Source organism: Clarias gariepinus, chromosome 16 (assembly GCF_024256425.1).
Source record: "Clarias gariepinus isolate MV-2021 ecotype Netherlands chromosome 16, CGAR_prim_01v2, whole genome shotgun sequence".
Taxonomy (NCBI): Eukaryota; Metazoa; Chordata; class Actinopteri; order Siluriformes; family Clariidae; genus Clarias; species Clarias gariepinus.
In genome coordinates this window covers 22,389,672-22,413,423 of record NC_071115.1, presented here as the reverse complement: position 1 = coordinate 22,413,423, position 23,752 = coordinate 22,389,672, and the positions used below count along the sequence as shown (strand labels likewise).

At 41.4% G+C, this 23,752-nt stretch overlaps 1 protein-coding gene across 2 annotated transcripts; it reads left to right on the top strand.

Annotated features, from left to right (window-relative positions):
- Nucleotides 1–483: 483 nt before the first annotated feature.
- slc25a23b (solute carrier family 25 member 23b) lies at nucleotides 484–22,506 on the top strand. Of its 2 annotated transcripts, none has more exons than XM_053515005.1 (10): nucleotides 484–778; nucleotides 5,390–5,513; nucleotides 7,821–7,908; nucleotides 8,013–8,124; nucleotides 8,205–8,363; nucleotides 8,620–8,766; nucleotides 17,006–17,119; nucleotides 19,626–19,793; nucleotides 19,871–20,021; nucleotides 20,860–22,506. In XM_053515005.1, the coding sequence occupies exons 1-10, from the start codon at nucleotides 758–760 to the stop codon at nucleotides 21,039–21,041; spliced, it is 1,266 nt and encodes a 421-aa protein (XP_053370980.1). In that variant the 5' UTR covers nucleotides 484–757; the 3' UTR covers nucleotides 21,042–22,506. The 2 variants fall into 2 exon arrangements, with proteins under 2 accessions (XP_053370980.1, XP_053370979.1); XM_053515004.1 differs by having other exon boundaries at nucleotides 484–1,300.
- The last annotated feature ends 1,246 nt before the right edge of the window (nucleotides 22,507–23,752 follow it).

Here is a 23,752-nt window from a genome sequence, read left to right as displayed (position 1 = left end):
CCCTGTCTTGAAGGACCACCTACCCTGCACATATTTGTGTTTTTTTCCCCAGTGCCCAGCACACCTGATTTATCCATTCATTCATCATCTATACCACTTTATCCTTTATACTGTACAAGGTTGTGAGTGGCCCAAAGCCTATCCCAGAAGACCGAATTAAGATTAGGCATCTTTGGACTGTGGAAAGAAACTGGAGTATCCCGAGGAAACCCACCATGCACAGGGAGAACATGCAAACTCCATGCACACAGACCCAAGATGGGAATCAGACCTGGAACCTTGTGCTAACCATTATGCCATCTTGTGGGCCTGATTTAACCAATCAGCTAAATAACAGTGTGTGTGTGTGTGTGTGTGTGTGTGTGTGTGTGTGTTAGTTAGAGCATGGAAGACACTGAACTGTGCAGGGCAGCTCAAGGGTTGAGACGCACTAGCTATACTGTAGGATAATTTATATAGGTTGTCACAGCTTTGTTTTTCCTCATTGTACTTTTGGAAATAACTGAATGCAATTGGAATTTCATCCTGACTCTCAGGCACGAGCGTACAGCGAGTGTATAGTCTACTGCGCAAGACAGAGGAGGGGGGTGAAGCATAACGAGATAAAAAATGGTCGCTGCTGAACAGAAATCCTTCACAGTTTAACAGTTCCTGTAACAAGGATCCGGTGTTTCGACCCGACTGCAGCAGTCGCTCATCATTATACAGACTATGCGGTAAACTGTGAGTGTGAGTGGAGCTCAGGAGCAGCGTCTGGATGGGAATGTCACCGGAATCCGTAAGCTGTTCATGGAATTACGCATCGCCGCATAGAATCAGTTCAACTGATACAGGGATTAATATTACACAAAGGCATGTTGTGCAAACTGTAGTGAACACAGGATTAAAGCGCGTGTGATCGGAGCAGAGGAGCTGTGCTGTGTGTGTGTGTGTGTGTGAGAGAGAGAGTTATCGCACTTCTAAAGAACACGAACACAGGTGCATCAGTCAATTGCCCGCCGTTTTGCCCATCCTTGACGACCAGAGTGTGCCAGCTGGGATTAGTGCCATCGAAATCACCCCGGTTCGTATTAACACTCGGGACAACTCGGTGTTTCACATGGGAGAGGAGAGGGTTCGGCTGCGTTTCGGTTGGACCCGGACTCGCTGTCAGGGTGACTGCGGATCAGAAGCTGAGCGGAAGAAACGATGGGTTGAACTGTTCGACCAGCTCGATGTGAATAAAGACGGGAGGATAGACATCAATGAACTTCGCAGTGGCCTCGCGGCGTGGGGGGTCATCCGCAGTGACGTGGACGAGGTGAGGCGTGCGCGAGAGTTCACCACAGGGCGCGTGAACAGGCGGGAAACTGAACCTTTTAGTTTTTAGTTCACGATTACAACTCGTTTTAACTCGATATCTCGTTTTTAAGAGATTTAAACGAATGCGATAGGATTGTGCAGCGACTTCTAGTTCTGTGAATATGAACCAATTAATACACACACACACACACACACACACACACACAAACTGGGTCGAGGGGTGGTCCCATAGGTAATCTGTTTAATGCAGTGGTGTGATTGTAGTCTAGACCAAAAGGCTTTTTGAGTAATAACATAAGGATAAGAGTACACATACTGTAACTTCTAAAGTTGCAACCCACCAGGGCAGATTTCTGAATAATTCAAAGATCTAATGTTTTAGTCATGGTTGAGGTTTCAGGTTCTATCCTGCCTTGCAGTTTCACCAAATACTACAGAATAGGTGAAAAGTAATTAGGCATTAAAAATGGTAATAAAGTCTATATTTTTAATACAAATTTATTTAAACAAATTCCCAATTGCCTCTAATTCTTCTAGTGTGAGAGGCTCCTCCTTTGCGTAGCACCACAGGGGGAAAAATGAGTGAGATCTAACCTTCTGGGACGCCGTACGGGTCATCCCAGCCAATGTCCTGAAAAATTCTGGAGTCAAACCCGCACTTATGAGGAAATTTATTATGAATTAAGGCGTAAAAACCGATTGACGCTTACAGGCGATTTCGAAGTTTGGTGATGTGACTCAGTAAAATATTTGAATGTTGCAAACACTTCGATGCAGGCCGTACTTCTGTGAATGACTAACCTGTCCAATATGGCTCAGAGCCCAGTGCAATCGTTCCCGTGAACATTCATAACTTGTCTCCAGCTTGTGGAAGATGTGCATCTGTTTGCGGAAACTGTGGACACGATCATTCACACACACAACTCACACATTGCAGAAATTCGGCTGGGAGTTATTGCCACATCCTTGTAGTGACCTGACCTCTCTCTAAGCAATTTCCACAGGTTTGGTCCATTAAAGGGGTTCCTGGAAGGCCAGTGTTTCAGACTTTAAGCAGAAAGTTGAATCATGGCTCTGGCATACTCAGAAAGCTTTTTACCTTGATGGTATCCAAGCACTAGTGAAACACTTGGACAAATGCATTAAATTACCTGGGGATTAAATCGAGAAATGAAAGTAGTTTTTACTGTTATTCTGCACAATCAAAAGTCCATGTTTGACTTAAACGCCCCTCGTAAAGGAAGGAGATTTAAACTCTATACTCCTAAATATAGAGTTTTAATTTTGTTTATTGTTAATAAGATTGATTCTATCATCTTTAAATCTGCACCATGAGCAGGAAGTTTGTTGATGTAAATTGAATGAAAATAATGCTAGTATTGTATTTTATTGCCCACAGTCAACTGTGTCATTAGAAAATATGTAACACACTTGCAGTCACATGGGCTCTATGAACGTAAAGGAAGTTCATAATTTATCTTTAATTGAACACACACATGTAAGCTTTCCCTGTGTTTCCCTGTATCCTCCTGTATTTCATGCCAGGATAGTGGCCTTTTTGTTTCCCCCAGACAAACTGGGTGACGAACATAATTAATTTGCAAATTGGAGAAGCATCTCTGACAAGCACTTACAGAGCATTTCCCTATCTACAGCATAATGCTGATTACAGCATGCAAATCAATATTGCTGGCTAATCATTCCATTCCTCTGATGCTGCACTGTGACTTGAGCAGAGATACAGTATACAGAGACATTGCTGTAAATTCCACTAAGCAGACAAAGGTATGTTCTTTCAAAACACTACTCTGGCAGGAAGAGAAATGGACAGAGGACTTGGCTCAAAAGGAAGAGTGAGCGACCTCTTGTATGGGAACACAGATTAGACAAGCTAAGAGAGAGTATGAGCCACACGTATAAGCCGACTAACAATGCACTGACGTGCTGAGCTCAGGGGAGATTAGTTCAGCTCCATTACATACACTTACGTATGTTTCAGAGATGTAGAACCATTTAGCTTAGGCTCTGTTTCTATGTTAGTGAGACATGTAAACCCAAGCAACATACTGTGTGCACTGGCTTAAAATAAGATAGCTGCTATCTATCACAACAAATATACACAATTTGACTCAAATAATATTTTTTTAATATAATTATCTAATATATATATAGTTGCCTTTTCTTTAATAAAAAAAATAAATTTTAATAACTTCTCTTGTAAAAGTACAGTGGAGCTACAGCTTAATTAAAAAAAAGACAGTTGTACTAGCCCACAATAGACATTGATATAGAAGCACTAGGCTTGAGATTAATGCCTACAGTACTTTAGAGACACCAGCTGCTGGAACTGTGGTGCAGGTTGATGAGCATTTCCATGCTATTTATAGCAGAAACATACACCGCCTACCCCCAAAAAGTCACAGTTTAGATTTAAATTAACACATACTGAAGAGTCGTTGATTGAATAATTACTGCTGTGATCAATATGTTCTGTTAAAAATGCTTTTTACCCTAACTGATGCACTGTGTAGCTTATTATTAACAACTAACAGCTGTATCAGGAGATGTATTCTGTAGTCATGGAAAAGTTACTGTGCTTCAGGAAGATATTGGGCTGCATCAAGCAAAGAAAACAACTGAGGAGATTGCTGAAACTGAGATGAGAGCATGATAAAAAAACCTGAAAAAGATACATCATAAAAGTTATCTGATCGTAGCAGGTCTTAGAATTAGGCAAGTTCAACTTCAGACGAATAACTTTTTTACTATGGAATTATTGATTTAACACAAATTATTCCAAAAAGAAATAAAGAAACATGGAAATTACTAAGTGCCCTCTTACTGCTTCCACAGGATGTACTGCTTATCATCAGCCCTTGATTAATTGATCATCAGCAGGTGTACAGACCTCTATTAAAGAAGAAGTTTCGGCAGTTTGCTGGGCTGGAAACCAGTAAACAAAAACAATGTTATGTCTAACCAAGAGTAATTAACAAGGAGCATATGCAACTTGTTAATGCCAAGAATAGTTAATGGGGTTTGGGAAGCAAACCATGGACGCTATTCCTGTTGTTCTGGTCTGTTATGTTGTAGCTATTTATAAACTGTGAAAGTCATGCGTTAATTAGTTCATCTCACCAGTGCAAACTTACAACATGAAACTACTAGTGTTCTGTTATAACTGAATAAAATTAGCATCATTGGCAACCTAACTATTAGTCCAGAATAAGTGAAGTTCCCTTATACTACATAAGTTTGTTATATTCAACATTTTTCTTTTCTGCACATTACGTTACCATGCAAAGAAAATGCTCTCAATACATAGAGTTTTGCTGGTAGTTACGTGTGACTGAGAAAAGAAAAGAGTAATAAAAATTTTAAAGATGTTGTCAATGATTGCAGTACAGTATGTGTCAAAGCAACAAAAAGTGGTTTACAGTTTAGTCCATAGAATGCTGTGTTCTGGCATGCTTGTTAAAAAGTACACAGTACTTATAAAAAGTACATAATACTTATAATTAATGTTATATTAGCTGTAGTAAGGCGCAGTGGCTTAGTAGTTTGTCCTGTAGCCTTCCATGTCCATGTGGGTTTGATTCCCGCCTCGCGTCCGTGTGCATGGAGTTTGTATGTTCTTCCTGTGCTTGATGGGTTTCCTCCCACAGTCCAAAGACATACTGTAAAGATTAGGTTAATTGGTGTGCCCGTAGTGTGTGAGTGAGTATGTGTGCCCTGAGATGGATTGGCACCCTGTCGTGGGAGTACCCTGCCTCATGCCCTAAGTCTCCTAGGATGAGCTCCAGACCCCCAGTGACCCTGTGTACAGCATAAAGCAGTATAGATAATGATAAGACGATAGCTGTTTAAATTGACAGTATGTGTTTGTTTTTTAATGCTAATTACAGTTTGCTTGATTAAATTTAAACAAATGCCATTTTATATATGGCTCACCCAGCTCTTGTTACAAAGCACCACTCCTGTCTCACTTTTTCCTTTTACAGTATTCCGTTTAATTCACCCCAGCTTTTTTGATCTGCCTCGCCCCTACTTCTCACTCCTGTCTGACTAATGCCTCTGATTCTTGCAGATAGTGCGTGTGAGTGATACCAATCATGATGGACAGTTGGACTTTGAGGAATTTGCCCAGTATTTACGCATTCATGAGAAAGAGCTCAGACTCATATTTCGTAGTCTGGACAACAACAATGATGGTTTGTATGCAGTTCACACAAAAGAAAACAAAAATACATCAGTCACTAATCTTTTCCACTGGCTGTGTGTAGTTTCCCTCAATAATGTGACAATATCTATTGTTATCTATTGCTATAAATATACATTTTATTTAAACAGAATTAAATTAGGCATTAATTTAAAACAGTACCTAGATATCAGACATTAAAAGCTATGTTATGCAGTATTCTGACACTTATACTTTATTTGATCTTTTCAAACGATCTGATTATAGTATTTAAAGGGACAAATTTTTGGAAATAAGCTCAATTTTTAGAGAAAATTACTAATATGATTAGCCTTGTATATGATATTATGTGAGTTAACCTTGTTTGTTTTATTTACTTAGCAGGCACAAGCAGTTTAATCTTTCATACATTGGCCTTTAAGTAATTTTGTCTCTATACCACCTCAGTGGATTTAAATGAAGGAACCAAGATGTGAAGAAGACTAGCTTTAGCTTCAATTCAAGGGTTTTAAGAAAAATATTTCATTATAACTATTTAGGAATCATAAACATTTTTACATAGTCCTTCCATTTTTACAGGACCATTAGTGATTGGACAACCTAACCTAATTATAAATGTAATTATTATATTTAATACTTTGATGTAAAAATGTTGTGGTTAATGACTTGCTGCAGCCTAAAACCCATTGAAATCACCAAATGCTGAGTTTCCTCTCTGGAGCATCTTTGCCATGCCTTTACTGCGTCTGCTTTAACTTGTTGCATGTTTGTGGGTTTTGCTGCCTTTAGTTTTGTCGTTGGTAAGTGAAAAGCATGCCTAATCAGGTTGACATTAGGTTTTTGACCCTAGGTCATTATACATATGTACTGTGAAACACTGTTGTGCAGCATTAAACTGAATCTGTGCAGAAAGTTTACTTTTACACACTTGGAATCCATCCTGCTGCTTCTATCTGCATCACATCATCAATTAAGAAAGTGACCCAATTCTACTGGCAGCCATACACCCCCCTTTCACCTTCAGAACTGCCTTAATTATACGTGGTATTGATTCAACAAGGTGCTGAAGACATTCTTTAGAAATGTTGGCCCATATTGATAGGATAGCATCCTGCAGTTGATGGAGATTTGTGGGATGCACATCCAGGGCACGAAGCTTCCATTCCACCACATCCCAAAGATGCTCTATTAGGTTGAGATCTGGTGACTGTTTTTGTCACCAGATCTCATTGTCATGTACAAGAAACCAATTTGAAATTATTCGAACTTTGTGACATGGTGCATTATCCTGCTGAAAGTAGTCATCAGAGAATGGGTAAATGGTGGTCATAAAGGGATGGATGGTCAGAAACAATGCTTATGTAGCCCGTGGCATTTAAACGATCCCCAATTGGCACTAAGGGGCCTAAAGTGTGCCAAGAAAACATCCCCCACACCATTACACCACCACCAGCAGCATTCTGACTCTACCATTTGAAAGTCTCAACAGAAATCGAGACTCATCAGACCAGGCAACATTTTTCCAGTCTTCAACTGTCCAATTTTGGTGAGCTCGTGCAAATTGTAGCCTCATTTTCCTATTTGTAGTGGAGATGGGTGGTACCCCACCGGGTAGCCCTTTCGCCTCAAGGTTGTGCGTGTTGTGGCTTTACAAATGCTTTGCTGCATACCTGGGTTGTAACAAGTGGTTATTTCAGTCAAAGTTGCTCTTCTATCAGCTTGATCCATTCGGCCCATTCTCCTCTGACCTCTAGCATCAACAAGGCATTTTGGCCCACAGGACTGCCGCATACTGGATGTTTTTCCCTTTTCACACCATTGTTTGTAAACCCTAGAAATGGTTGTGCCTGAAAATCCCAGTAACTGAGCAGATTGTGAAATACTCAGACCGGCCCGTCTGGCACCAACAACCATGCCGCACTCAAAATTACTTAAATCACCTTTCTTTCCCATTCTGACATTCAGTTTGGAGTTCAGGAGATTGTCTTCACCAGGATCACACCCCTAAATGCATTGAAGCAACTGCCATGTGATTGGTTGATTAGATAATTGCACAGGAATTTAACAGGTGTTCCTAATAATCCTTTAGGTGAGTGTATATGCCCATCACAGAATATTCCCTCCACCACCTTTGACCTAAGATGTGGCATGCTTTGGATCATGAGCCAATACTTTCCTTTTTTATACTCTTCTCTTTCTTTCACTCGGGTACAAGTTCATCTTGGTTTAAAACTGTCTTTCTTTCTTTTTTTCTTTTTGAAAGAAATTATGATTATGATGATGATGATGAAAAATGATGACTTGCTTTGCCATTGTTTAGGTCGAATAGATGTAGGGGAAATCCAGCAGTCTTTGCAAAGTCTGGGTGTTAAAGTGTCGATTGAGCAGGCCTCCCGGATACTGCAAAGGTTTGTGAATAGGGAAAGATAACAATCTCTCATCACAGATCAAAATCTTTCCATGATAACTGGCAAATCTGTTTTTGTATTAAGCTTTTTTGTTTGATTTTCAGTATGGACAGAGATGGCACAATGACTATCAACTGGAACGAATGGCGAGATCATTTCCTTTTCAATCCATTACACAACATGGAGGAAATTGCCCATTTTTGGAAGCACTCTTTGGTTAGTTTTTTTTTAAGTTTTTTTTTTTTTGGTTATAAATCTTTTGCCAAAGGAAAATACTCTGATACATGTTGGTATAGATGGTTGATATTGGAGAACACCTGACAGTGCCAGATGAATTTTCTGATCGGGAACGGAGGGCAGGAGTGGTCTGGAGGCAGTTAGTTGCAGGAGCGATTGCAGGTGCCGTATCAAGAACTGGAACCGCTCCACTAGACAGACTTAAAGTTTTCTTACAGGTAAAGACAGAAACTTTGGTTAAAGTTCTTTCTTTCTATTGATTTGACAAATACTAATAGTAAAAATAGTAAAATGTGATGAGGGAATGAACATGTATAGCAGCTTCTAATCTAATTATTTTCAAGTTAATTTACTATTATTCCTTTTGGAATAATAGTAGTTAATTGGACAATGCCAAAGAACTGCTCTGTCATTACAAATTAATAACACATGTAAGCATTTTCTGCTTGTAAGCAAGTTCGCTTGTTGCTGCAGGTTCATGGATCATCAGGTGGTAGCTTGTGGTGTGGACTGCAGCGAATGGTGCAAGAGGGGGGTATCATGTCCCTGTGGAGGGGAAATGGCATAAATGTTGTCAAAATTGCTCCTGAGTCTGCAATCAAATTTATGGCATATGAACAAGTAGGACACTTTACATTCAATGTTTTTACATATACATCTTTGCCTTTTGCTCTTTTGCCTTTAAAACAATAGTGTCTTCCTTTGTTACCTGCATTGCCTACATTTGCACACCTGTTACCCATATATAATTGTTATCCCCTCTGCATCTGGAGAATTGGTGCTTGATAACAGACCACTTGCTTCTGTGTAAATGGTCCACAGTGTGCTTTACTGTCATTCACTGTTTCATCATCAACAATCACCAAATAGAGGTATACAAGGCAATTCTGTACTGACTGTGGAAGTGCATTTTATATTTAACATACAATTCAAATTGTGCAAAGACCAAATATATATTTTTTTCAATATATTGTATAATAAAAGAAAATGGAGATGCTATCTGCTACAAGTGGGAATCACCAGGGGCCTTTCGATACAATATTATCACGCAGCCATGAGCTCAAACTCAAGTCAAGTATTTATTGTCATTCCAACCATAAACAGTAGTAAAGTACACAGTGAAACTAAACAATGTTCCCAGAGGACCATGATGTGACCCAGAAATAATCCAGAAGTACACAAGACTACACAGAAATAACTTAAACTATAAACACAAGACTTTATAATGTGCATAAGTGCAAGCATGTGCAAACCACACAAGACAGTAAAATTCTACTTAAAACACAAGAACAATGAGCACAGTTAAAAGATCAGTACTGGGTGAAATATAGTGTAAAAAACATTTTTTAAGATTTTTTAATGTAATTTTGGTAAAAAGCCTTTTGGCTTAACATGTTGCTTCAGCTCCCTTAAACAGCCAAGTAAAAGGTAAAATGAGCAAAAAAAAAAAAAAAAAGAAACAGAAAAAAACGAATGATGAGAAACCAGCACGGCAGCGCTTCACAGACAAACGACAAATAACATTTTTACAAGGTTGGTCTGAAAAGTTTTCTTTGAGCAGCCATGACCAAGAGAAGGACTCAAAGTTTTGTTTCACCTGTCAAGAGTCACCCAAAAAATGCAGACAAGTACAATGAAATAAAACTAAAATAGCCATGACATTATTTTTTATTAGTTTATCAGTTTAATTATGACTATTGACATAATGTAATAGTGGTATGGTAGCTTTAACATAAGGTTGCTAAAATGTTTACAGAAAAACAGAGAAAAAGAACTAAATCTCAGTTTTTTTATATTTCAACTTAACTTTCGTATTGGCCAGGGGTAGCTCAGTGGTTAGGACATTGGACTATGGTTCAGAAGATCCCAGGTTCAAACCCCACAACCACCAAGTTGCCACTGTTGGGCCCTTAAACGAGGCCCTTAACTCTCAGATGTGTAATAAGATAAAAATGTAAGTTGCTCTGGATAAGTGTGTCTGCCAAATGCCTAAATTGTCAAACCCCTGGTCTGATCATTAAGTTTTTCATTTTTCCTTTCTTTCTTCTCCCTTCCTCTTCCCCCCGTGTTGTTTACATGTCTATTCAAGCACATGGCATTTGTTTTTGATACTTCGCCATGTGTCCGCGTCACTGACATCACCACCTTCCCTCCCACTTCCTCTTTATCACTCTATTAAGATGATTGCACTCACCTGTTCCCCTCGTGTTCGTTGTTATCACTCGCCCTATTTATTCCCTCTTTTTCCGTTGTCCTGTGTCAGATCGTTGTTCCATGTCGCTAACCATATTGCTTGCCCATTTCATGTCCTGCCTAGTTTTGTCTGTGTAGTTTGTTTTGGCTCCAAGCCAGTATCATCCGGGACTGCTTTTTCACCTTTTTTTTTCCCTCTTCTCCCTCTCTCTGGGTGTTTTTATCCTCTTTGCATCCAGGCTGGGTCTTGTTTTTCCCCCCTTCTTTAGTGTGCCCGGCGCTGCGGTTTTCCGTCCCGAAGCCGGCCGGCTCTCGCCCTTCTTCGCGGCCGTGCAGTTCAGCGGGCTTCGGCCCTATCGCCCCCTGCTGGCCACCGACGGAACTACAGCCACGTCTCCCGGACAAGGCCTTTTTTCCTCTTCGGAGTGGTTTGTTTGTTTTTGTTTTTCCCCTTTTGGGACGTCGGCGCTCCGGGTTTTTCCTTTTCCTTAAAGAACCTTGCAGCTGGTCACAGTTTTTATTTCTATTTTCATAATTTTGTTTTGTTTTGCTTTATTATTGAAAAAGAAGAAAAATAATAAAGGATTGGAGGAGACCTGCACTTGTGTCCGTTTCAGTTCCCTGACAGAACGATCTGACCAGCATGGACGCAGCAGGTCCAGACCCCATCAGATCGGCAGTGGCCCAACAGGGGGTGCTCCTAGGCCAGCATGAGACCCGGCTGACAAGCACCACGAGAGAGGTTGAGTTCCTCGCCAACCAGGTGGCAGACCTCACGGCACGCATCCAGGAACTCCAGCGGGAAGGCACTCAAGCTGGTACCGTCCACCTCTCCTCACGTCATGATCCGGAACCCCGCTGTAACAACCCACCTCCCTATGACGGGGACCCTAACTCCTGCCGAGCCTTCCTGACACAATGCTCTGTAGTGTTCGCCCTGCAGCCACGTACATTCGCGGCAGAGGAGACGAGGGTAGCATTTATCTTGACTCTTCTTACTGGCAAAGCTCGGGAGTGGGGAACGTCTGTCTGGGAGTCCAGAGCCCCGTGTTGTGACTCATTCGACGAGCTTCGACAGGAGATGTTGAGACTTTTTGACCGGTCCGTCAGAGGACAGGAGGCAGCAGAGAAGCTTGCACGGCTTCGTCAGGCAGGCCGCTCAGTCACAGAGTTTGCCATTCAGTTCAAGACCTTAGCAGCCTCCTGTGACTGGAATGAGGCAGCCTGTCGGGCAATGTTCCGGGCAGGACTCGAAGAGGAGATACAGGACGAACTGGCCACGCATGACCTGCCCCGCGACCTTGAGGACCTCATCGACCTGGCTCTCCGCATCGAGGCTCGTCTCTGTCGTCGGCACCAGCGCCGGATGATCCGTCCCTCTAGCAGGGTGGAGGGCCCTCACACTCCCGCGGCGACCGTTGACCTGCCAGAACCTGAACCCATGCAGCTGGGACGCCTCCACCTAACGCCCCAAGAGAAACAACTGCGCCTGGTCAAAGGTCTGTGCCTCTATTGTGGCAAGCCAGGCCACTTTGCCGTCGCGTGCCCAGCAAAAGCCAAGGCTCACCAGTGAAGCGGGGGATCCTGGTGAGCGCTATTCCTTTTTCACAATCCCCCTCCTCTCGCACTGCTTTATCTGTCTTAGTTCAGTATGGGGAGACTTCACAGTCATGCTCGGCCTTGGTCGATTCAGGGGCTGAGGGCAATTTCATGGACAGCTCAATAGCTGCACGTTTGGGTATTCCGGCTATTCCCTTGCCTGAACCTATTCCTGCCCGATCCCTAAATGGAACCTTAATTACTGCTGTCTCTCACCAGACACCCAAAGTTAGCTTAGTGGTCTCAGGTAATCACCGTGAGGAGACCACGTTGTACCTTCTGGACTCTCCTAGCGCTCCTATTGTGCTGGGGCACCCCTGGTTGGTACAACATGGCCCTCACATTGATTGGTCTGGAAACTCTGTCCTGTCTTGGAGCCAAAATTGTCTAGCTTCCTGTCTTGGTCCTGCCCCCTTTTCTGGTTCTGTTTGTCCTGTGTTGCAGGTGGAGGTTGCTGATCTGTCTGGGGTCCCGGCGGAGTACCACGACCTGCGGCTGGTGTTCAGCAAGTCCCGGGCTATGTCCTTGCCTCCTCATCGCCCTTATGACTGTGCCATTGAGCTCCTCCCAGGCACTTCTCCGCCCAAGGGTCATTTATATTCCCTTTCAGGTCCGGAAAGAGAGGCCATGGACACATACATTAACGAGTCCCTCAAAGCCGGCCTCATCCGTCCCTCCTCCTCTCCTGCGGGTGCGGGGTTCTTCTTTGTCAAGAAGAGAGATGGTTCCCTGCGTCCCTGTATTGATTATCGTGGGCTGAATGACATCACCATTAAGAACAGGTACCCCCTCCCTCTTATGTCTTCAGCTTTCGAGCTTTTGCAGGGAGCCAAGGTCTTCACCAAGCTTGACCTGCGCAACGCCTACCACCTTATCCGTATTCGGGAGGGAGATGAGTGGAAGACAGCTTTCAACACACCCACGGGACACTTTGAATACCGGGTCCTTCCTTTTGGTCTGACCAATGCTCCTGCTGTCTTCCAGGCCCTGGTCAATGATGTGCTGAGAGACATGGTAAATCAATTTGTCTTTGTGTACCTAGATGATATCCTGATATTTTCTCCCTCTTTGCAGGTACACACTCGGCATGTCCGCCAGGTGTTGCAACGGCTTTTGGAGAACCAACTATTCGTTAAAGCGGAGAAGTGCGTTTTCCATGCAAGGTCGGTTTCGTTCTTGGGGTTCATAATTTCGGCGGGTGAGATCAGAGCTGACCCTGCTAAGATAAGGGCGGTAGCTGAGTGGCCAACTCCTGACTCTCGGAAGGCTCTGCAGCGGTTCCTGGGGTTCGCCAACTTTTATCGGCGTTTCATCCGGAACTTCAGTCAGATGGCTGCACCCTTAACAGCGCTCACTTCTCCAAAGGTACTGTTTAAATGGAGTAATGAGGCCCAGGAGGCCTTTGATAAATTAAAGTCCCGGTTTGTCTCTGCTCCTGTCTTGTCTACTCCAGATCCTGAGCAACAGTTTATTGTTGAGGTGGACGCTTCAGATGTTGGAGTTGGTGCGGTCTTGTCACAGCGCTCTCTTCGGGATGGGAAAGTGCATCCATGCGCCTTCTTCTCCCACCGCCTGAGCCCCACTGAGCGGAATTATGACATAGGTAATCGGGAGTTGTTGGCAGTCAGACTGGCTTTGGGTGAGTGGCGTCACTGGCTAGAGGGCGCAGTCCAACCATTCATGGTCTGGACTGACCACAAAAATCTAGAATATATCAGTTCAGCCAGGAGATTAAATTCTAGACAGGCCCGCTGGTCCCTTTTCTTTAGCCGTTTTAATTTTACACTCTCCTACAGACCTGGGTCCAAAAACACCAAACCAGACTCCCTTTCTCGCCTGTTTGAGACCCCCGAGAAGGAGGCCTCCATCGACACCATCCTGCCCAAGGGTGTGGTGGTGGCCTCACTCTCATGGGATGTCGAGAGGGAGGTGCAGGGGGCCCTGCGTAAGTGCCGTGTACCCAGAGGGGTTCCAGCGGGCAAGTTGTATGTCCCTTTGAGACTGCGTCCCAAAGTCATCCAGTGGTGTCACTCATCCAGACTAGTCTGTCACCCGGGAGTTCGGAGATCGCTGGCCTCCATCCGTCAGCGATTTTGGTGGCCCTCCATGACCAAGGATGTCAGGCAGTTCGTGGCAGCTTGCTCAGTTTGCGCCCAGAACAAGAGTTCACCTTCGCCTCCCGTTGGTCTGCTTCGCCCATTACCCATCCCCGCCCGCCCGTGGTCACATATAGCTCTTGATTTTGTCACTGGCCTCCCCGAGTCAAGGGGCAACACGGTCATTCTCACGGTGGTGGACCGCTTTTCCAAAGCAGCCCACTTCATCCCTCTTCCCAAGCTCCCCTCCGCCAAAGAGACTGCTCAGGTGGTGGTTGACCAAGTATTCCGGATTCATGGTCTTCCGGTAGACGTGGTCTCCGATAGGGGCCCACAGTTCGTCTCTAGGTTTTGGAAGGAGTTTTGCAGACAGATCGGGGCCTCAACGAGTCTGTCATCTGGATTTCATCCCCAGACCAATGGGCAGTCTGAGCGGGCTAACCAGGATTTGGAACGTGCTCTCCGCTGCCTGGCATCCCACAATCCGGCCTCCTGGTGTCAACAACTGTCCTGGGTAGAGTATGCCCACAATACTCTACCGGTTTCTACCACAGGTATGTCACCATTTCAGTGTTCTGTTGGCTATCAACCCCCTCTGTTCCCTTCACAGGAACCCGAAGCGGCAGTTCCGTCTGCCTTGGCTTTTGTCCAACGTTGCCGGCGCACGTGGAGAAAAGCTAAGGAGGTCTTGGCCCGGGCTAGTAGACGGACCAAAGCCGCGGCCGATCGCCACCGGACTCCTGCCCCTAACTATGTTTGTGGTCAAAGAGTATGGCTTTCTACCAAGGACTTGCCTCTCAGGGTAGCCTCACGCAAGTTGGCTCCCAAGTTCATCGGTCCGTACCGGATCACAAAGGTCTTGAACCCAGTGGCGATTCGGCTCAAGCTTCCTTCCACGCTTGGTCGGGTACACCCAGTATTTCATGTTTCTAGGGTCAAACCTGTGTTTTCCTCACCTCTTGCCCCTTCTGCTCCGACCCCCCCTCCCCCCCGTCTAGTGGATGGCTCCCCAGTATACACTGTTAGGAGGTTGCTGGACGTCCGTCGCAGAGGTCGGGGTTTTCAGTACTTGGTGGACTGGGAGGGTTATGGCCCAGAGGAGAGGAGTTGGATTCCAGCTCGGGATGTTCTGGATCAGGCGCTGGTCGAGGACCTCCGTCGACGACGAGGTGAGCCCCTCCCTGGGGGCGCCTAGTGGCGCCCAAGGGGGGGGGGTACTGTCAAACCCCTGGTCTGATCATTAAGTTTTTCATTTTTCCTTTCTTTCTTCTCCCTTCCTCTTCCCCCCGTGTTGTTTACATGTCTATTCAAGCACATGGCATTTGTTTTTGATACTTCGCCATGTGTCCGCGTCACTGACATCACCACCTTCCCTCCCACTTCCTCTTTATCACTCTATTAAGATGATTGCACTCACCTGTTCCCCTCGTGTTCGTTGTTATCACTCGCCCTATTTATTCCCTCTTTTTCCGTTGTCCTGTGTCAGATCGTTGTTCCATGTCGCTAACCATATTGCTTGCCCATTTCATGTCCTGCCTAGTTTTGTCTGTGTAGTTTGTTTTGGCTCCAAGCCAGTATCATCCGGGACTGCTTTTTCACCTTTTTTTTTCCCTCTTCTCCCTCTCTCTGGGTGTTTTTATCCTCTTTGCATCCAGGCTGGGTCTTGTTTTTCCCCCCTTCTTTAGTGTGCCCGGCGCTGCGGTTTTCCGTCCCGAAGCCGGCCGGCTCTCGCCCTTCTTCGCGGCCGTGCAGTTCAGCGGGCTTCGGCCCTATCGCCCCCTGCTGGCCACCGACGGAACTACAGCCACGTCTCCCGGACAAGGCCTTTTTTCCTCTTCGGAGTGGTTTGTTTGTTTTTGTTTTTCCCCTTTTGGGACGTCGGCGCTCCGGGTTTTTCCTTTTCCTTAAAGAACCTTGCAGCTGGTCACAGTTTTTATTTCTATTTTCATAATTTTGTTTTGTTTTGCTTTATTATTGAAAAAGAAGAAAAATAATAAAGGATTGGAGGAGACCTGCACTTGTGTCCGTTTCAGTTCCCTGACATAAATGTTATTTTCCTCTGCCATATTTGCATTTATTTTTTTACATGTAATTCAGAGCTGCTTCTTCTCTAAAACCTCTAGAGTCCAACTCTTTTACCCTTATACCCAGCTTTTCCATCCATCATGTAGGAGGTCTTTACTAGTGTAGATATTGTCATAGCAATTCTTATAGTCCATTGAATCATAAAATTTTAACAGCATCAATACTTTTTATTTATTTATTTTTTTAAAGAGGAAAGCAAAACATCTTTAATTGCACTAAACATTTCTACCAATCATGGAAATTTATTTATCTAAAAAAAGTCATTAAGTCTAAATTTGAATATTTAAAGTTCCTCCCCATATACAGTAGTTGGCATCTGGAATTGTATTCTTTACAATTTCTGTAATAAAATAATTAGTTTTGAGGTGAACACTTCCCAATAGTCACAGTTTCCTGCTTATTTTTGCCCATTTAATCTTAATCATAGAGCAGTTATAACAGATATTAAAATGGTGGGAGCTGATTTTTTAGACATATATTAAATATTAAAACAAAACAAGATAATCTATTGTATTTCTGTAACATCATTGTAAAAGAATCGTTCTGTGAGCATGAGGAATAATTTTCCCAGTGGTCACCTCTCCTCTTTGAGGACAGTCAAAATACTTCATAAAGTCTTCCTTTGCACATCCCAAAGACCTTAACTCTATTAAAGTATGTACAGTATCTCAGGAAGGAAAAACATTGTAAATTTGCATAAGGTTTTCAAAACAATACGACTGTAAATGCATGCTCTAATCAAGGCTAAAGAATACAATGAAATATTATAGTGTGCAATGTTTTTGGCCAGGCAATGGATATTTGTTTACTCCCAATCTGGTAATAGGGAAATACCAAATTAGTGACTATCCTTTTATATATCATGTCACATCCTGTCATATCTGTAGATAAAATGGCTAATTCGAGGCACCAAGGATGGGGGTGCACTCAGGGTTCAGGAGAGGTTTGTTGCTGGCTCTTTGGCTGGAGCCACTGCTCAGACTATCATCTACCCCATGGAGGTAAGTAAGTGAGTCTGGGGAAGATGTAATTTGTGATACCTGATGCACCTGGATATACTTGAAATCAGTAGATATAATCTTCATCATCATAATCTTCATTTATATTTCACTTTTGGAGTTTTAAAGTGCTTTATGCCCTATAGAGAATGACAATGCATTATTTTATAGTAAAATATATGTCAATGCATTATATATAGTAAAAATATATTAATGAACCTATTGTTGTTCAAATAAATACTATAAAACTATAAAATGTATAATAGCTATGGAGCCTATCACCACAACCCTGGGTGCAAGTCAGAAAAATTCACCCCAGATGAGATGCAGTACATTGCAGCATTCCAGTCAAGTACATTGATACAAGTATACAGTACATTTCGAAAATTAAGAATTTTTTTTCTTTCATTATTTTATTTAGTAAAACTCACACCATTACTGTATATCCTAGATCAATTACATGTAAAATAAAATATATCATGCTTTTTTTGTTTTATTTTAGCTGATTATGGATTACAGATCATGGAAATAAAAAATCCAGTATCTTAAAATATTGCAATATTTCATTTTGAGCTTAAGTAAGTTAACTGTTCATACAGAATAAATGCAGTGTAGTCTAGTTCAGGAGGAGACTGCTGACTTGATAGTTGTCCAGAAGATAATCATTGACACTCTCCACAAGGAGGATAAGCCACAAAAGGTTATCGATAAAAGGGCTGGCTGTTCACAGAGTTCTGTGTAGTAGCAGATGCACAGAAAGTTAACTGAAAGGAAAAAGTGTAGTAGGAAAAACGTGCATAAGCAACAGGAATGGCCACATACTTTTTTTGCCAAAGAAAATTGTCAAGCAAAGCACATTCAAGAACTTGGGAGAACTTAAATGAAAGTCAATTTTACATTTCAAATTAAGGTTTTCAGAGTCTGGGGGAGAGTGGTGAGTGAGAGAATCCAAGCGGTTTGACGTCCGGAGTGAAGTTTCCACCGACTATGATGATTTGAGGTGCCATTTCATCTGCCGGTTTTGGTCAACTGTGCATTATTAAGTCCAAAGTCAACACCGCCATCCACCAGGAGATTTTAGAGCATGTCAGGCTTCCATCTCCTGACAAGTTTTACTGAGATTCTGATTTCCTTTTCGAGTAAAATGTCTCACAGTGCCAAAACTACCACTAACTGGTTTGCTGACCATGGTATTACTTGGTTTGATTGGCCAGGCAGCTCACCTGACCTGAACTCCATGGAGAATCTGTTGGGTATTGTCAAGAAGAAGATGAGAAACACCTGACCTAACAATGCGTGCAAATTGAAGACAATGCTATCAAAGCAAGCTGGTCTTCAATAACCCCTCAATGCAGTGCAACAGACTGATCACCTCCATGAGATGCTGCATACAGTGTAGATACAGTGATTTGTGCTAAAGGAGCCCTAACCAAGAGAGCATAAATTGAGAGCATATATATATATATATATATATATATATATATATATTTTTTTTTTTTTTTTTTTTTAGAATTTTTGTATTGTAAATGTTTTTTCATTGATATTTAGAAATATTTAAAATATATTTTAATATTTTGATAGTTTTTTAGTTTTAAAACCTGTATTCATCAAAATTCAAACAGAAAAAGCGTGTTATGAATAATTGATAAAATGGCTGACAGTCAGATACGTGGCCAAGTGTGGGGTTGTTCCCTCATTACTTTATGACTAATCAAGCATGGTGGGTCTGAGTGTTACATTTGCATTTGGTAGCTGTTCACTCGAATTCTCAACATGAGATACAAAGAAGTGTCTATGCAAGTGATGGGAGCCATCATTAAGCTGAAAAAACAACAACAACAACAACAACAACAACAAAAAGCCCATTAAAGAGATACCAAAAGGCACTGTGAGTAACCATTACAACAGTTTGGAACATTCCCTAAAAAGAAGGAATTAACTATTGAGCTTAGCAACAGCAAAAAGTTCTGGAAGATCAACTAAAGACAATTAAAGTGGATGGCCGCAGAATTCTGTCCATGGTGAAAAAAACCTTATCCAAGTCAAGAACACTCTTGAGGAGGTGTTTAATTGTCAAAGTGTAGTGACTCGGCTGTCAAAAGCCAGATTTATGAAATAAATACAGACGCTACATAATGAGGTACAAGCCGCAGCTAATGCTCAAGAACAGAAAGGACAGATTTGACAGTAAGTCAAAAACAAAACTCCTTTGGACTTATGAAACTTGTACCAGAATGACAGGAAAATGTATAGAAAAAGAAAGAAAAGAACAGCTCATGATCCACAGCAACCAAGTCTGTTAAATATGGTGAAGGCAGTGTTATGGCATAAGCATGTATGGCTGAAGGAACTAGGTCACTGGTGTGTGTGTGTGTGTGTGTGTGTGCGTGTGTGTGTATGAAAATGGCTTTAATTCCTAATTGGTTAAAGGTTTTTGTCTAAATCATTTTTATTACCATTTTTTTTTTTACCATAGACCATAAACACTGTTTCTACAATTCTCCCCTAGGTGTTGAAGACGCGTCTTACTCTACGGAAGACAGGGCAGTACTCTGGGATAGTAGACTGCGCCAAGCATATTTTGCATAAGGAAGGAGTGCGTGCCTTTTATAGGGGCTACATACCTAATACAATTGGCATTATTCCTTATGCTGGAATTGATTTGGCAGTTTATGAGGTATGTTCATGTAAGGACTTGCCACAAATCATCCATACAAGTCCATATATTTTTGTCTTTTGTCTCTCTCTCCTCAGACTCTCAAAAATGCGTGGCTACAGCAATACTGTATGGGTTCAGCTGATCCTGGTGTTTTGGTTTTGCTTGGCTGTGGTACTGTGTCAAGCACCTGTGGCCAGCTAGCCAGTTACCCGTTGGCCCTTATCCGTACTCGCATGCAGGCCCAGGGTGAGTGTCCTGGATTATATGATATTCATGAACAAATTCTTTCTTAAATAAATTGTTGCACAACAACATTATTTTGTTCTGGCAGGGGTTTTAGTGTGTGTGAGGAGGTCACGATTTTTCTTTATGCCTTCTGGGTAGTGTGGAAACTTAATGTTAATTCCATAACAAAATGCAAGGCCAACATCTGGATTCATGAGAAAGAACTCAACGTGGCATTCAGCTTGATAAACTTTCTGGAACATAAGCATGACTGATGCAGGTGCTTTATAATGGTTGGGAGTTTTTAACCCAAACCTGAAGAGGCCCTTTTTTGCCCAAGCCATGCCCTGCTCTGCTCAAGTCATGCCTACAGAAGGACCCCATGCTGGTGGCACCTGCCTACTTTGAGAATGATGTTTGTCCTCCTCCAGATGACTTTTAAAAACATGCTGGCACCACCTGCCAGCTTTAAGAATGTCATACCAACATGCTTTCTGTCTTTGAGGATGCCATGATCTTTCCAGGCTCTCCTCTCAGACGCTTAGGCAATGGCCTCTTGTCCTTAGCCCTAGCCCAAGCCAAGTTTCGGGCAGGCACTTATTCCAATTTGTTTATACTTTTGTTAGTGTTAATAACCAAAGTATCAATACCATTGCCTTATTTTTTGTTTAGTTTTGTAAATGTGTTCTTGACTGAAGATATTCATGCACCTCCAACCTGACTCCAATCATTCACTTATTCATTATAAGGGATAATCCTGAAAGTAGTTGGGTGGTATACAACAAAGCACTAGTCTATTTTGTGGATTCCCACACAATTTGTTTTTTTGTAACGGTAACTCGTGCTTTTGTCTCTGCAGCTTACACAGAGGGTGCTCCAAAGCTATCCATGGTAGCCCAGTTCAAGGACATATTGACCCAAGAGGGTGTCCCAGGCCTGTACCGTGGCATTGCCCCTAATTTCCTTAAAGTCATTCCTGCTGTTAGTATCTCCTATGTGGTCTATGAGCACATGAAGAAAGTGCTGGGAGTGGATACATAGAAACTACATCAACTGAATGAAAGTGGGTATGCCTAAGAAGACTCATATGAAGTAGAAATTCGAAGAAAAAGAGAAGAGAAACAGAAAAGAGAAAGAGAGGGGCCTTGGTGATGAAGCAGAGGAATAATACTTAAAACCCTTTGTCCATTATATATAATCTACATCTATATTAATTTTCATTATAACAGATTGAAAGGATGGCAGTTCATTTTAAATGGTCTGTGCTGTCTTACAAACATTCCTTATTACATTTTATTGTAAAAACTCATTATCGCAGCTGCACTTTAAATGCTTGTTTAACAAATGCAGATAACTATTTTAATGAATAAAACAAAAAATTAATGTATATTTGATTTTTTTTAATTTGCAGTGATTGCCCTATACGTTTATATCACTTTGTGTGTTGATGAATAGTCCAAAAAAAGATCTCAGCACATTTTCTAACTGCATGGTCTGATTTTTATTTCTTTCTACATTGTAAAACATCCATACTGAAGGCCTCCAAAATCTGCTCTGTAAAGCCTTCATGGCTCTAATGCAGTGATGGTAATTGCTGTTTTTAGAGGCTGGTAACTGCAAATGAACTTTTTTAGTTTTGGTCTTGCCACCAGTTTCATCATGGTGCTTGATGGGTTTTGCAAATGCACTTGACAATACTGTTTTTGAAAGAACTATTCCACAACCGCTGACCTTCATGTCTTAAAATAACAACAATTGTTGTTGTTACTTAATTACCTATTTATGCGTGATTTCATAGTTTTGAAAAAATTTCAAACATTGTTCAAGAATGTGGAAAATAAATCCAAACTTGTTTCTAAGCTTTTGACTAGTACCAATTTTTATTAATTTCAAGTTTTAAAATGTTGTGTGTGCCCTGCGACGGATTGGCGCTCTGTCCAGGGTGTACCCCGCCTCGTGCTATAAGTCTCCTGGGATAGGCTCCAGGCCCCTCACGACCCTGAATACAGGATTAAGCGGTAATGACGATGAGTGAGTGAGTAAAATGTTAATATTCTTTTATAAATAATTCCTATTATGTTTTATTATTTTAAAGCTTCTTATTTGTTTGCTAGAATGTAATAGATTATTATAATGTAATAAATTGAGTATATTGAATTTTCCACAAGGGTTGCCACTTATAAACAGCACTGGAAATAGCATAATTTCTTGAGGATTACAATCACTCAGTTCTTTAGAAATAATGGATGAAACACTATGTGCATTTAGTCCATCTTTCTCAATTCTTCGGGCAAGACGGAAATGCCATGTGTGGTCATAGGCATACATATTTTATTGGTAAATGAATAAAAACTCTTTAAGTTGACCTCTCTGGCAGTTTTCGACGAAATAATGTTTATTCTGCCTAATCCCTGCTTTCAGCCAGTATTATGTTTGTTTAAAGATGATAAACATTATATTGTATTATATGTATATTGTAACAGAGACTTTATCATAGAAGAGTGGATTCAAAACAGGCCATTCTGTGTATTGTATTTTTGTTAGATGAAAAATTAAAAACTCACTGTGAGAGGTATAAGAAAGTCAATGTTTTCCTTAATTTCTAAGAAGAATTTATCGTTCCGTAAATCCCTGTTTATAAGAGATTTTAAAAAATTCCCATATTGGGTCATTTCTGCAATTGCTGTAAACCTTATTTAAAATACTTGGAAATACTATATATTTATTTGTACAATTCTTAATCTCTCCACATTTAGCATTTAGCTATTTATGTTTAGACAATCTATAATGGAGAGAAAAAAAGCAAGACATCATTGATGAAAGCCAATAAAAAATTCTGGCAGCCTGTATATGGCTCTAATAACACCACCACCACCACTAATCATAATAATAATATTTTACATTTTAAATGGATTGGCACCCTGTTTAGTGTTTACCATTCCTCATGCCCGAAGACTCTTGGGATAGGCTCCAGGCTTCCCGTGACCCTGAACAGGATAACCAGTGTAGAAAGTAAATTAATTATTATTATAATAATAATTATTATTATTGTTATTATAAGTATTATTAGAGCCTTATACAAGCTAACAGTTTTAAGTGTAAATCTATTGCATTCCATCAATTATGCTGTCATTTTCCATTAGACTAGATTGTGTAAGATAAATGACAGCTTTTGCTAATTTATATATTTAGATCAGAAAACATGCTTACAGCATTTGTATTATTCTCTGAAAACTTTTAGAGTCCCTGTATGTTATATAATATCTCCATAAATAAGCCAATGTACGAAAGAGTGGTGTACAGTATATATACTGTATATAAGTATTTGTAATAATTAATTGGTAATAAAGAATGTGTATGAAAGAAGGTGCATTCTGTGGACAATGCACCAAAATAAACCAAAAATAACCTTGAAATGTGTATTATTTTTTCCTGTTTTTAATTTTTTTTAATTTTTTTAAATCTTAGACAAGAACAAAAAAAAAAAATTTCCTTTCTGATATCGAACCTGCTATCTGGCCTGCATGGATTATAAGTTACATTTACATTATCAGTCTGAAATGATTAATTTCTGATTTCTTTTTTTTCTCATAATGTGACAGAGATCTGATTTTTATGGCTGTCTAAACGCGCAATTTAGATGTTTTTCAGATCGACTCTGAGTCACTTTCGCATGTAGTCTAAGATCAGATATAATGTACTCAGAGAACAGTTATCTGGGGGCGCTCGCTTAGATTTTGCTTTTGACATGA